This window comes from Pavona decussata, unplaced genomic scaffold (genome assembly GCF_977016875.1).
Source record: "Pavona decussata unplaced genomic scaffold, jaPavDecu1.1 SCAFFOLD_300, whole genome shotgun sequence".
Classification (NCBI taxonomy): Eukaryota; Metazoa; Cnidaria; class Anthozoa; order Scleractinia; family Agariciidae; genus Pavona; species Pavona decussata.
The window spans coordinates 5622048-5634055 of NW_028145697.1; the positions used below are offsets into that span (position 1 = coordinate 5622048).

At 38.4% G+C, this 12008-nt stretch overlaps 1 protein-coding gene and 1 non-coding gene across 2 annotated transcripts; both read left to right on the top strand.

Moving 5' to 3' along the window:
* The first annotated feature begins 82 nt into the window (after nucleotides 1-82).
* On the top strand, nucleotides 83-8526 carry LOC146454823 (putative imidazolonepropionase). Its single transcript, XM_085095077.1, has 8 exons — nucleotides 83-418; nucleotides 1831-1895; nucleotides 2768-3045; nucleotides 3956-4181; nucleotides 4687-4849; nucleotides 5754-5809; nucleotides 6399-6559; nucleotides 7723-8526. The coding sequence occupies exons 1-8, from the start codon at nucleotides 169-171 to the stop codon at nucleotides 7835-7837; spliced, it is 1314 nt and encodes a 437-aa protein (XP_084951203.1). The 5' UTR covers nucleotides 83-168; the 3' UTR covers nucleotides 7838-8526.
* A 2423-nt stretch (nucleotides 8527-10949) lies between these two features.
* On the top strand, nucleotides 10950-11022 carry Trnas-gga (transfer RNA serine (anticodon GGA)). Its single transcript has one exon. It is a non-coding gene; the product is annotated as a tRNA-Ser (tRNA).
* Nucleotides 11023-12008: the final 986 nt, after the last annotated feature.

The following is a 12008-nucleotide window of genomic DNA, read 5'->3' on the forward strand; positions in this document are numbered from 1 at the left end:
AAATGAAGGAAACAGCTGACATACTTATGGCTCACAGCGCGTACGAGACTTGGTCAGCGGCTGTAAAAGAACCGCGAGGGGTCTGGGAATAAGTATCGAACGCAGCCACGTCTTCCGGATTGATGCGAAAATTGGGATCAGAAATCTGAAAATTTTTACTGTTAAACAATGTATAACCTTCGTATTCGCCATGCAAAGCAAGTAGTGTTAATTTGTAATAACAACGAGCGCATCTTAACGGGAGAGTCGATGGGCAAAGTGGCAGTTCTCGAAGGGGGGCAAGATGGAGGTGTGTCTATTGTGGTGAACAACGCGGGAAAAATTGAATGCATCGACTTGGACAGAAAAGTTGATCAAAGTTACCAGAACTGTACTTTTGTGGAGGAAATAGATGCTGTTGGAATGTGTGTGATACCAGGTGAGTTAAATGTCATTCATGAAGGCTTCCCCCCCCCCCCCCACCACTCCCAACTGTCTAGGAACAGTGGGAGACAGTAGGCGCTATACGATGAAACATTTTCGTCCAACATTGTGATGGAAGAATATTTTTTTCCATTTAGCTGAAGCGCTGTGTTTTAAATTATATGTGCACTGGACTTTCAATCGTATGATTGGAAGGGATCAAGGGTCAGTGTTTTGAGAGGTGAAGTCTCTGCATTACTGTGTTGTTCCCTTTAGACAAGAAACTTTGCTCCACATTGTTTCTGTTCACCCAGGTGTATAAATGGGTACCGGTGACATACTGCTGGGGGTAACCCTGCGATGGAGTAGCATCCCATTCAAGGGGGAGTAGCAATATTTCCCTCATATTTGTACTCGCTTTATTCTACAGAAACCGGGTTAAGTTCCAGCCATGTGGGTGACTAAGGCTTGTAGTGTGTCATTGCCTTTACCTCAACATCAAACATTTTCATCAAACATTTTACATTAATTACAAACCAGTGTTTAATCGTTTCAGCCACCTCTGCCAAAAAAAAAAACTGGCACAAGCCAGAGGAAGCAGCCAATCAGAAATTCAATTTGTGTGATGTCATAATATATTTTATAACTAGTCACATCATAATTTCAGCAGTGATATGCAAAACCATTGTGTAGGCTCACTTTGTCTGTCTGATGTTTGCTCAAACATAATTTGTTTGCCTGTTATATAGCCACCAAACTCTTTGTGTTGTAAACAGGCTGTTAGACCAAAAAGTATGTTTGACTGTTTAGCCAGGGCTTACTGCACCTTTCAATAACATGTGGATTCTGAAGTTCAAGATTTAACCATCCGTTACTCTTTTCACTGCTGTCAATCAAAGCTGACTTCTAAGAAAACTATGTTTGGCTGAACAGGGTCAAAGGTCATGTTTGTACAATGTGATCAGTGGATTGTAATCCACTTTGTTGGTTTCTGTATTTTTCTGTCAGCTGTTTGCTGCCGGAATTACGATTGATGGTAGTAAAACACGCAAATTGTTTGTTGAGGTTGAAGCTCATTAAGGCTTAAATGAGGTTGAAAGTATAAGGTTTGAGCCCTTCGTCAGAGCGTATCTAGAGCAGAGGAGAGCAGAGCGGATTTGCCCTGATGAGGGACTAACTCTCAAAAGATTGATCAGCACTTGAATCTCTTTCCTGTGGCCAAATTACCTTATCAACTCTGCTGATAAAACCAAACATTCGTTTGACCACTCCCCATGGATGCAGCACCACAGTTTCTTTAGAAACTAACCTTCTTATCCCTTGTGAAAATCTGGTGAAAATCCACATGTCAAAGAATAACATTTTAATCAGTGTTTTTTCCCTAAACTGTGATTTATGATGATTATATTATATTTCTGAATGCTTCAGGTCTCATAGATGGCCATACACATCCTGTGTGGGTGGGGGACAGGGTTCATGAATTTGCTATGAAGGTAACCAACTCTAAAACCACATGAAGCTTTTATCAGTTATCTAGCTGGCTGGCTCACTAAATTTTCTGGTTTGTAAAAACATGAAAATTCTAGACTCAGACTGCCATTTGTCTGTTAAATGGCAGTGACAAAACAAAATGAATTCAAAAGTTGTGTTGTCTTGCTAATTGAGAATTACTTCGTTTAGCAGAGTCTCTTTACTAATAATATTTCCCACTTCAGAAACTAAGGAGGGACTGGTACAAGTGAGGGGTTATGGGATTGTTTTGGTAGGCTGATGGACATTGCACTGATGAATAGTTGCATTTCTTGGCAGACGGTTGTATAGGAAATACCCTTTTGGTAAAAACTGTTTAACATTGGAACTTATGCTACCCCGAGAAAATGCAGAAAGTCAAAGATGCACTTATTCATTGGTGTGATGTCCATCTGTCTTCCCAAACGATCCCATTCCTTACTCATACCAGTATTTTCACAGTTTCTGGAGTGGAAAATTGCAGTACAGTTTTTGATCGATAAAATAAAGCTGAGCCTCATGCATATTCTGAAACAAATTATTTAAAAAGCCTTTATAAACCCAGCTTAATTTCCTATTATAATAATAATAGTTAACTCTATTTCCCTGCTTCTCTTTTGAAACTGTACATCCTTGCAGTCATTCTTAATGTCCTTAATTTTAACAGCATTTTAAAGTATGTGGCAGATATGTCAAATATACTTTTGGCACCATATATACATGTAAGTCCTAGTTTTACCAAGTTTTGTCCATTGAAAAGAACAATCCAGGTGAATAATTATATATATATATTGTTTTACTGTAGTTGTTATAGTATCAATTATGACAAAAATTTCAATTAATGTTATAATTTCAGCTTGCTGGAGCTACGTATATGGATGTACACAAGACAGGCGGGGGAATAGGTTTTACTGTTGAGCATGTGCGGAGAGCTTCTGAAGAGGAGCTTTACACATCCCTCAGAAAAAGGCTTCTGAGAATGTTGCGATCAGGGACGACATTAGTGGAAGCTAAAAGTGGATATGGCTTGAATGTGGACTCGGAAATGAAAATGCTACGAGTGATAGAAAGGGCCAAAAAGGAGTTACCAATTGAGATTTCCAGTACATTCTGCGGAGCTCACTCTGTGCCAAGGTATGTATATAATCTGGGAAGGAGTATTGTTTACCTAAAAAGTAATATCTTGTATTATGATCATAAAGCATTTTTCAGGTCAGCACAAACTTAACGCCTTTATAGTGCCATCCTCAGGATGCAAGAAATGCTTTTTCACTCAATCATTGAAAAATGTGAATGGGGAAAGACAACATTAATTAATGGAAAAGAAAATGTTTCACATCAGGATGTTTCTTAAATCGATGACCCAAAATTGAGGACCGAAGATTGAAGACCCTGTGGTCTAAAATGAAGACCCCATGGTCTAAAACGGAGGCCCACTGATCTAAAACAAATACCCATGATCTAAAACGAAGACCCTGTGGTCTAAAATGAAGACCTACTGATGGGGATAACCTTGCGATGGACTAGTATCCCATCAGGGGGGGGGGGGGGGGGGAGTAGCAATACTCCTAGTTGCTTAATGCTACAGAAACTGAGCTCAGTTCCGGCCGTGTCAGGACCACTTAGGCCTGTAGTGCGACTTTACCATATTACTTTGCTCTAGAATCACAAAACAACAATTGAAGGCATCACGTGAAAGATGCTTTTAAAAAAGTATTTTAAAAGTGATTATTTAAGGGAAATTGTGATGCCAGTTAGGCATCTTGATAATACCCACCCAACAATTTTAATGTAAGATGAGAGCTCTTGTTTTAATGACATTTGTTCTATTGATCTTTTATGGTAATTAAGGAAAAATTAATACTTTTAATAATTATTGTGATGATAATGATGACAATAATAAAATTACATTAAGGCTTTCAGCTTACATTACTATTAATAGTAAGACATATATTACTACAAGTAGTTTATGTTTTTAAATAGCATGTGGCTAGCACACTTATAGCTTACAAACAAATGATAAAGTTATTTTCTTTTCAATAAGGGGAAGTACTCCAGAAGAAGCTACAAATAATGTTATCAACTGTCAGATTCCCAAGCTTCAAGAAATGATGGAAAACCAGGAAGTAATTGTGGACAACATTGATGTGTTTTGTGAGAAGGGTGTGTTTGGCATAGATGACACAAGAAAGATTCTTGAAGCAGGAAAGGCAATAGGATTAGCTGTAAATTTCCATGGTGATGAATTGCATGCAATGAAAGCTGCTGAGGTAGGGATCGATAATTGGTCAGGGTACCATGGGCAATTGGCCTGGGGTGCATAAAATGCAACTTCTCTCCATAAGCTATCTATATATCACATTCAGTTTTCATTTGACCAACACAGCTACATGCATGCATGACATGCATGCAGGGACCTTCAGATTTGACGACCAGTATGAGATTGTAATGGGTATGACTTTTCAAATCTAGTTTGGTGTGGTTTAGAAAACTGCTTGTCACACCAATCTTGTTTCTTGTGCAGTTTCCTTTTCTTATATGGTAAACAACGGGAAGGAGTGAGAGTTCTGGGGGAAGTGACTGATCTGAAAGTCCCTTTTGTTTTGTTTATCACCAACTTGACACTTGCATTGATGTTCTGTATTGTGTGGCAAAGGAAAAGAAAAAAAAATGCGTAAATTCAATATAAAGTTTCACAAAAGTTTTCTTTTAAGTCGCAACAATAACAACAACAACAATCATAGTAATTAATTTTTTTGTAACTTTGATGGCCAGCTAGGTGCAGAGGTTGGTGCAAGAGCGATAAGCCATCTTGAAGAAGTGAGTGAAGATGGAATACAGGCCATGTCTGCAGCATCTGTTGTAGCGGTGCTTCTGCCCACCACAGCATATATCCTGAGACTTAAATCTCCTCCAGCTAGAAAAATGATTGATGCAGGTACAGCTTAGCTGAAAGATGCACTCATTTAGCTCCCAGGGTGGGAGGAGGGGTATGGGGACTCCCATATAGGGGTTAAAATTTGTGGTTTAGTGCCCCTTAGGGTGCTAAAATCTAAAGTGACTTTGGTCAGAGATATGGCATACCTTTTAGTGCGTTGGGCCGAAAAAATATGAGAAGTAAATGTCAGTCAACTGTCACTTAGTGTATTGTTTTAGAGTTGGTACCTCTCAGGGTTAAAAAATTAATAACTTGTTTGGGCCACGCCCACGAAACAGAATTCTGGTACCTTTTGTTTATTCTTTTCAAAATTTCTAACGATCACCCATGTCACTTTTGTATGGGAGTCCCCCCTTCCCCCCTTCCAGTATTTAGCTGTGTTGCACCCAGTGAAGAATTTGTGTTTTCCAGGAAATTTCCATGCTCCCATTACAGAGAGGTGTTGTACATACATCTTGAAATTCTAGTTTAGCTTTATACTTTCCAGCTTGGGTATGGACAATAAGTGAAGCCTCACATTTCAACCCTTCATGTACATGTAGTGGGCCCTCAAATATAACTTGGTGAATATTTGGTCAGCTTTAATGAAATTTTATATAGAAAAAAAGATCCCGAAAGTTATCTACAATCTATGCAACCAGGCTGTTGCGAAAAAAAGCTGGCTTGGACGGTTCAAGCCTGAATTTTTTCAGGTTTTTTCACAACATCCTGGTTGCATAGATAACTGCGAGAGTCTTTTTTTCTATTAATATAATCTTTTATCTGCAGTGCATTTATACATGTTTCATATATACAATGAAATTTTATAAGCAAACTGTCTTGGATAGGATCGAGTTCTTTGTATTTGAATGAAAAATGGGACTCACACAATTTTACAATTTTTTCTACTTAATGCTGCAAACAGGTGTTCCAGTTGCTCTTGGATCTGATTTTAACCCTAATGCTTTCTGTCTCTCTATGGTAAGACATTTCTGTTCTTTTAATAATTCACTATAGTTGATAACTGCAGTATTTAGGAAATTATTTGAAGTTTGTTGTAGCTTCATTTGAACTACCAGAATTGAGTTGATAAGTGTATCTCAGTTTACAATGGTAAATATATTTTGATTGTGTACTTATGCAAAGGTAGCTCAAAGAATTTGACTACTATAGCAAATATACATAATCTTCTTAAAGTTAAAACATTTCTTATTAAGGGTGCCAAAACTCAAATAAAATGGTTGAATATTTCCTGCCAAAAGACTTGATTCAGAAATTTTACCAACGTGCCAATAAATAGGACCTGGATAGGAGTCAGCCACCTTAATCTCTAGCTTCTGTGCTTGTCTCAAAGTGGTTCGCCATATTTTAAACAAGTGATGATAGTCTAACACTTGTGGGATGAGACTAAGAATGACAAAGTCACAGACTATAACTGCACATGCGTGCGTTGGTAACAGCACAGTATTGCAGGTCAAATCATGCGTTAGTTCCCTTTAAATCTCTCAGATTGTACAGCTACCATTCAGTGCTAACTCTCAACGTTAACCAATATTCTTTTAATTGTCAGCCCTTGACAATGCATCTTGCCTGTGTTAATCTGCGCATGACAATGGAGGAGAGTCTTGTGGCTGCTACAATCAACGCTGCAGCATCTCTGGGTCGATCACACACTCATGGATCACTGGAGCTGGGAAAGGTGGCAGACATGTTGGTTATTGATGCTCCAAGGTAACGGAAAATTTTTTCAGGCTTGTTATGTTATGTAGTTTAGGGCGTGCTTAACTCAGCAAGTCCTGGAATAAAGCGAAAGCAGCATTGTCTCAAAGACATTTCTAGCCATAGTTGAGCTTCTTGTGTTTGCAATTGTCAACGTTCGTATATAAAACCCGAAAACCTTTGAGTTTGAATTCACATTTCAAGCCCCTGAAAAGTTTATTTGGTTCTCGGGAAGCCTCCAAAATTTGTTGTTCAGTACATAATGGATTCCCGATTTGAAACAAAAACAAAAAAACAACAACTTACAGCAACAAAAGAATTTAATCTAAATAAAAAGTGATTAAAAACTCGCCCAAACAAAAGAAAAAAATCTTTGACAAGAATAAATGATCCCACTCTACTTCTCGTCAGTGCTGTCAATCATTTTCACTCGTGAACTGGGCATGCGCAATGAACGAGTTATCGTATGAACCAAAATGTCACTCGCTCGGTCGTTTCATCGTGCCCATCGTTCCATCGATGGGTTGTAAAATTTCAATAAATATGGGGTACTCTCACGGCTCGCTTAACTGAGTTTCTCTTCTCCTTCAGTTAGAATTTTTCACGTTTTTGGAGTTCGAAATTAAAAGAAATAGCCTTGACTGCCGAAAAAGAGGACATTGGGGATTTTGAGAATCTCAAGTTAATGAACTGCACAAGCTTTTGAACGATTAACCAAGTGCGTTCTTGATATGTATTTTTAGATACTGGAACGGAGAACGCTACATTACGGTTAATCTTGTTTGGAGTACGGTAAAACCGGGAAAATATTACCTCTCAACCTGAAAAACAAAACCAAAAAAATTAGACACAGAATATTCCCTCTCCGGAGGTTGATTCCAAGAAGCCCGAGGACTTGCCACTACATCAACCCAGCAACACTGTCCAAAGGTTAAAAAAAAAAAAAAGAAACACGAAAAAGTGACGACGTGATTTATTGAACCGCTGATTTGGATGACCACTACGGTGTTTCTTTGCTACATTAGCAAACGACTGCTACTCATACTCTAGGTATTACAACCAAAGAAGCAAATATCATTTCATTCACCTGTTCAATTCATGAGTTCGGTGAGAGAGCGCTTTGATAATTTATAACACGATTTGATCATATACGTTTATTTTGTGATTTGTTGTAGATGGGAGCATCTAGTGTATCAGCTGGGTGGACATGACGAGGTCATCAAGTTTGTTATAAAGAATGGAAAAGTTGTGTACAGCAGACCTCAGCAGAATGGAAAGAACGGCTCATGATAAGTGGATGGAAACTGGAATTCGGCTGCAGAGCTTATACCTTATGGAAATGGAAAGAAAAACTCGTGATGGACAAATTGAAACCTTGTAGACAGTAGACCACAATGGAATGAGAAGACGAGCAAGAGGTGAATAAATGGAAAACTCGTGTACAGCTAACTGATACAGTTCGAGTACAAGAGAAAGAACAGCAATGGTGAAAATCGATTTGGTTCTGGAAGACTAAATGGCAAAATGCCGAAGAAAATATAGTCATAGTTTTAGCTTTTCTGAACAAACGCAAATAAAACCAGTGGCAAAAAGACGCATTCAATAGGTTTCAGTTATAAAATAGACTGACCATTTCTAAGTGGAACGATCTGACTTTATCGTGGAACGAGCTGACATTTTTGTGGAAACATCTGACTTTACTGTGGAACGATCTGACTTGGAACAATCTGACCATGGAACGATCTGACCGGATACCTAAAATAGTGGTGGTTGAATACACCGTTTATCCTTAATATTCAGAAAATATTTTTTCAAAACGTTTTTATTAGGCCGGTATATCTTAATGTCTCCGCTTATTAACGCACAGAATGCACAAATGCAGGGTGACAAGGTACTCCACACTCAGTAGTTGATGAAGATTTGTATTCATTGATTATGCGTGTTTGTGGCAATAAAAGTATATTTTATGCACAGCACAATACTTATTTTTCTCAATTTTTGCCCGGGGACATGAAATAACGCGAATTTCGTACCGCTAAAATTTAGTCTACCAATTTTCTTTGTTTGAGCGAATTCTTAACAGTTTACCGACATAAATGAGTTCTTTTACAGTTGACTGGGCAAACTCATTTCTGTTCCTGTAAAATAGGCCTTATCACGGTTTTCGACGCCATTTTGACAAGTAGGCAAACACGTCTTGAACTTGCATGGAAATCCGATATCACATAATTTTCATAGAACATCGCTTCTGAAGGAGGAAAGTAAAGGAAATTTGGCCATTTGCCTGACTAATGACACCCTCACTATTCAATCATGAAAAACATGAGGTCAAACCGTGATGTGACTCAATCAATGACCTTTATTACATTCAAGGCCAAAAGTTATTACACCTAGGACCTATATTACATTTAGGGACATTTATTACATTTGAGCCCTCAACACTTTTCCGTGTTCCCTTATCGCCCAGCAGAAAATATACCCTGTTTACATGTACGTGCAAATTGTTGCCATTCACGACACTCCAGTGAAATTTTTTCAAATACCATTTCTATTCGGCCGAAATCAAAAAGAAACTAATTTTCAAATTGCAAGTATGTTTTAAGTGACACAAGCTGCCTATTAAAATTGAGATTGAGGGCTGAAACTTAAATATATTTTACCAGTATTTATTTAGCTGCGCGCGTGGTCGTCCCGCTCCGCTCTCGCTCCTCGTTCGTGTGTCATGTCGAATGATATTTTCTTTTAAACAGGTTTCGTTGTCACGATAAACGAAGGATTTGAAAAGCAAACTCGACATAGTTTAGGAAGAGTACAAATGAAGAACCGTGGTTAATTTGATTATTTCTCAGCGTGTTCTCGTAAAGGAACTATTTGGTGAAGGCTTCGTTTATGCAACAGTCAATTCCAGGGTTTCTTTTTTTCATACAGTTGCAATAAAATCACTATTGTTTCAAATTGTATTTGTGCTACGGTAAAAGAGCCGCGTTTTAAATTTCTGAGAGGATTTCCCCATTTCCTCATAATTAATTCCTTATTTACTCATCCAACACTACAACTCCAAACGATATTCTAAATGTATGAAACATCCATTTGATCTTTCATTCGCAGTTCAAATATATATGTTTCATATATTTACATTTATTTACTCATCCTTCACGGGTATATCACGAGCTAAATATATGACCAGCTCCCAGTTGGCTTGATAGCTCAGTTGGTAGAGCACTGCACCGGCATCGCAGAAGTCATGGGTTCGAATCCCGTTCAAGCCTGAACTTTTTTCAGGCTTTCTTTTCGCAACTGCTTAAGTTGCGTAGTAACTGCGAGGATCTTTCTTCTATTTGATCTTTCATCCGCAGTTCAAATATACGTTTCATATATTTACATTTATTTATTCATCCTTCACGGGTATATTACGAGCTAACAATATGACCAGCTCCCGGTTGGCTTGATAGCTCAGTTGGTAAAGCACTGCACCGGCATCGCAGAAGTCATGGGTTCGAATCCCGTTCAAGCCTGAACTTTTTTCAGGCTTTCTTTTCGCAACTGCTTTTAAAAGTTGCGTAGTAACTGCGAGGATTTGATCTTTCATCCGCGGTTCAAATATATGTTTCATATATTTACATTTATTTATCCATCCTTCACGGGTATATTACGAACTCACAATATGACCAGCTCCCAGCTCAGTTGGTAGAGCACTGCACGGATATCGCAGAAGTCATGGGTTCGAATCCCGTTCAAGCCTGAATTTTTTTTAGGCTTTTTTTTCGCAGCTGCTTAAGTTGCGTAGTAACTACGAGGATCTTTCTTCTATGTGATCTTTCATCCGCAGTTCAAATATATGTTTCACATATTTACATTTATTTACTTATCCTTCACGGGTATATTACGAACTCACAATATGACCAGCTCCCAGTTGGCTTGTTAGCTCAGTTGGTATAGCACTACACCGGCATCGCAGAAGTCATGGGTTCGATTCCCGTTCAAGCCTGAACTTTTTTCAGGCTTTCTTTTCGCAACTGCTTAAGTTGCGTAGTAACTGCAAGGATCTTTCTTCTATTTGATCTTTCATCCGCAGTTCAAATATACGTTTCATATATTTACATTTTTTTAATCGTCCTTCACGGGTATACGATGATTACGAACTCACAATATGACCAGCTCCCAGCTCAGTTGGTAGAGCACTGCACGGATATCGCAGAAGTCATGGGTTCGAATCCCGTTCAAGCCTGAATTTTTTTTTAGGCTTTTTTTTCGCAGCTGCTTAAGTTGCGTAGTAACTACGAGGATCTTTCTTCTATGTGATATTTCATCCGCAGTTCAAATATATGTTTCACATATTTACATTTATTTATTTATCCTTCATGGGTATATTACGTACTCACAACATGACCAGCTCCCGGTTGGCTTGATAGCTCAGTTGGTAGAGCACTACACCGGAATCGCAGAGGTCATGGGTTCGAATCCCGTTCAAGCCTGAACTTTTTTTAGGGTTTCTTTTCGCAACTGCTTAAGTTGCGTAGTAACTGCGAGGATCTTTCTTCTATTTGATCTTTCATCCGCAGTACAAATGTATGTTTTATATAATTAAATTTATTTATTCATCCTTTGCGGGTATATTACGAACTCAGAATATGACCAGCTCCCAGTTGGCTTGATAGCTCAGTTGGTAGGGCACTGCACCGGCATCGCAGAGGTCATGGGTTTGAATCCCGTTCAAGCCTGATTTTGTTTCAGGCTTTCTTTTTGCAACTGCTTAAGTTGCGTAGTAACTGCGAGGATCTTTCTTTTATTTAAAGGGCATTCTGTTGATCTCCAAACACCCAATTTTTTGCAATAGAAAGTAGCACCCTCTAGCGTCGTGTGAGACAATCCATCATAATCCGACCTTAGCAAACTGCCCGATGGGTTTCACCTCTCAATCATTTATGACGCAATCGTTTCTTCTTTTGAGCATAAACAGCCTTTAAATTTATTTTGGCTGATGAAGTTGCGTTTGCGCAGAACGAAGTATCTGTAGCTTTTATGACATTCTGAGTTTGCAAATAGATTTGTTTTGCATGTTTGACAACTAATAAATTGTTGCTTCAAAGTGGGCCTAAAGTAATTGAAACTGGCAGACTGATATTTCGCAACTTTGTTGCATAAACATCGCTTATTTCGAGGGCTGAGGCCAGTAGGTATGGTCAGGTATGGATCCCAACTCCCTTGCCATAGCTATGATAATTACTTAGATCGTCAATTTTCCGAATAAATTACTCTAAATTGTATGTGAATTGCTCAGCAACGTAGCGCAACTTGTCATCGATTGTGTCAAATTATTTGTTCACATTAGAAACATTATTTGTTAGCACTTAATGCAAACCAAATTTTTTTACCATCAGAGCAACCAATAGCAAAGTTACATGTCACCATTTTGCACACCTAATTTGTGGCTGACCATTCAAGTTTGGCTTTTATCTTT

What these genes read in the sequence shown, in the direction of transcription:
- LOC146454823 (XM_085095077.1), top strand. Translation starts at nt 169, where the DNA reads ATGTATAACCTTCGTATTCGCCATGCAAAGCAAGTAGTGTTAATTTGT. An exon ending in ATGCAATGAAAGCTGCTGAG is followed by an intron (nt 4,182 to 4,686) that starts GTAGGGATCGAT and finishes TTTGATGGCCAG; the next exon opens with CTAGGTGCAGAGGTTGGTGC. An exon ending in TTGGTTATTGATGCTCCAAG is followed by an intron (nt 6,560 to 7,722) that starts GTAACGGAAAAT and finishes GATTTGTTGTAG; the next exon opens with ATGGGAGCATCTAGTGTATC.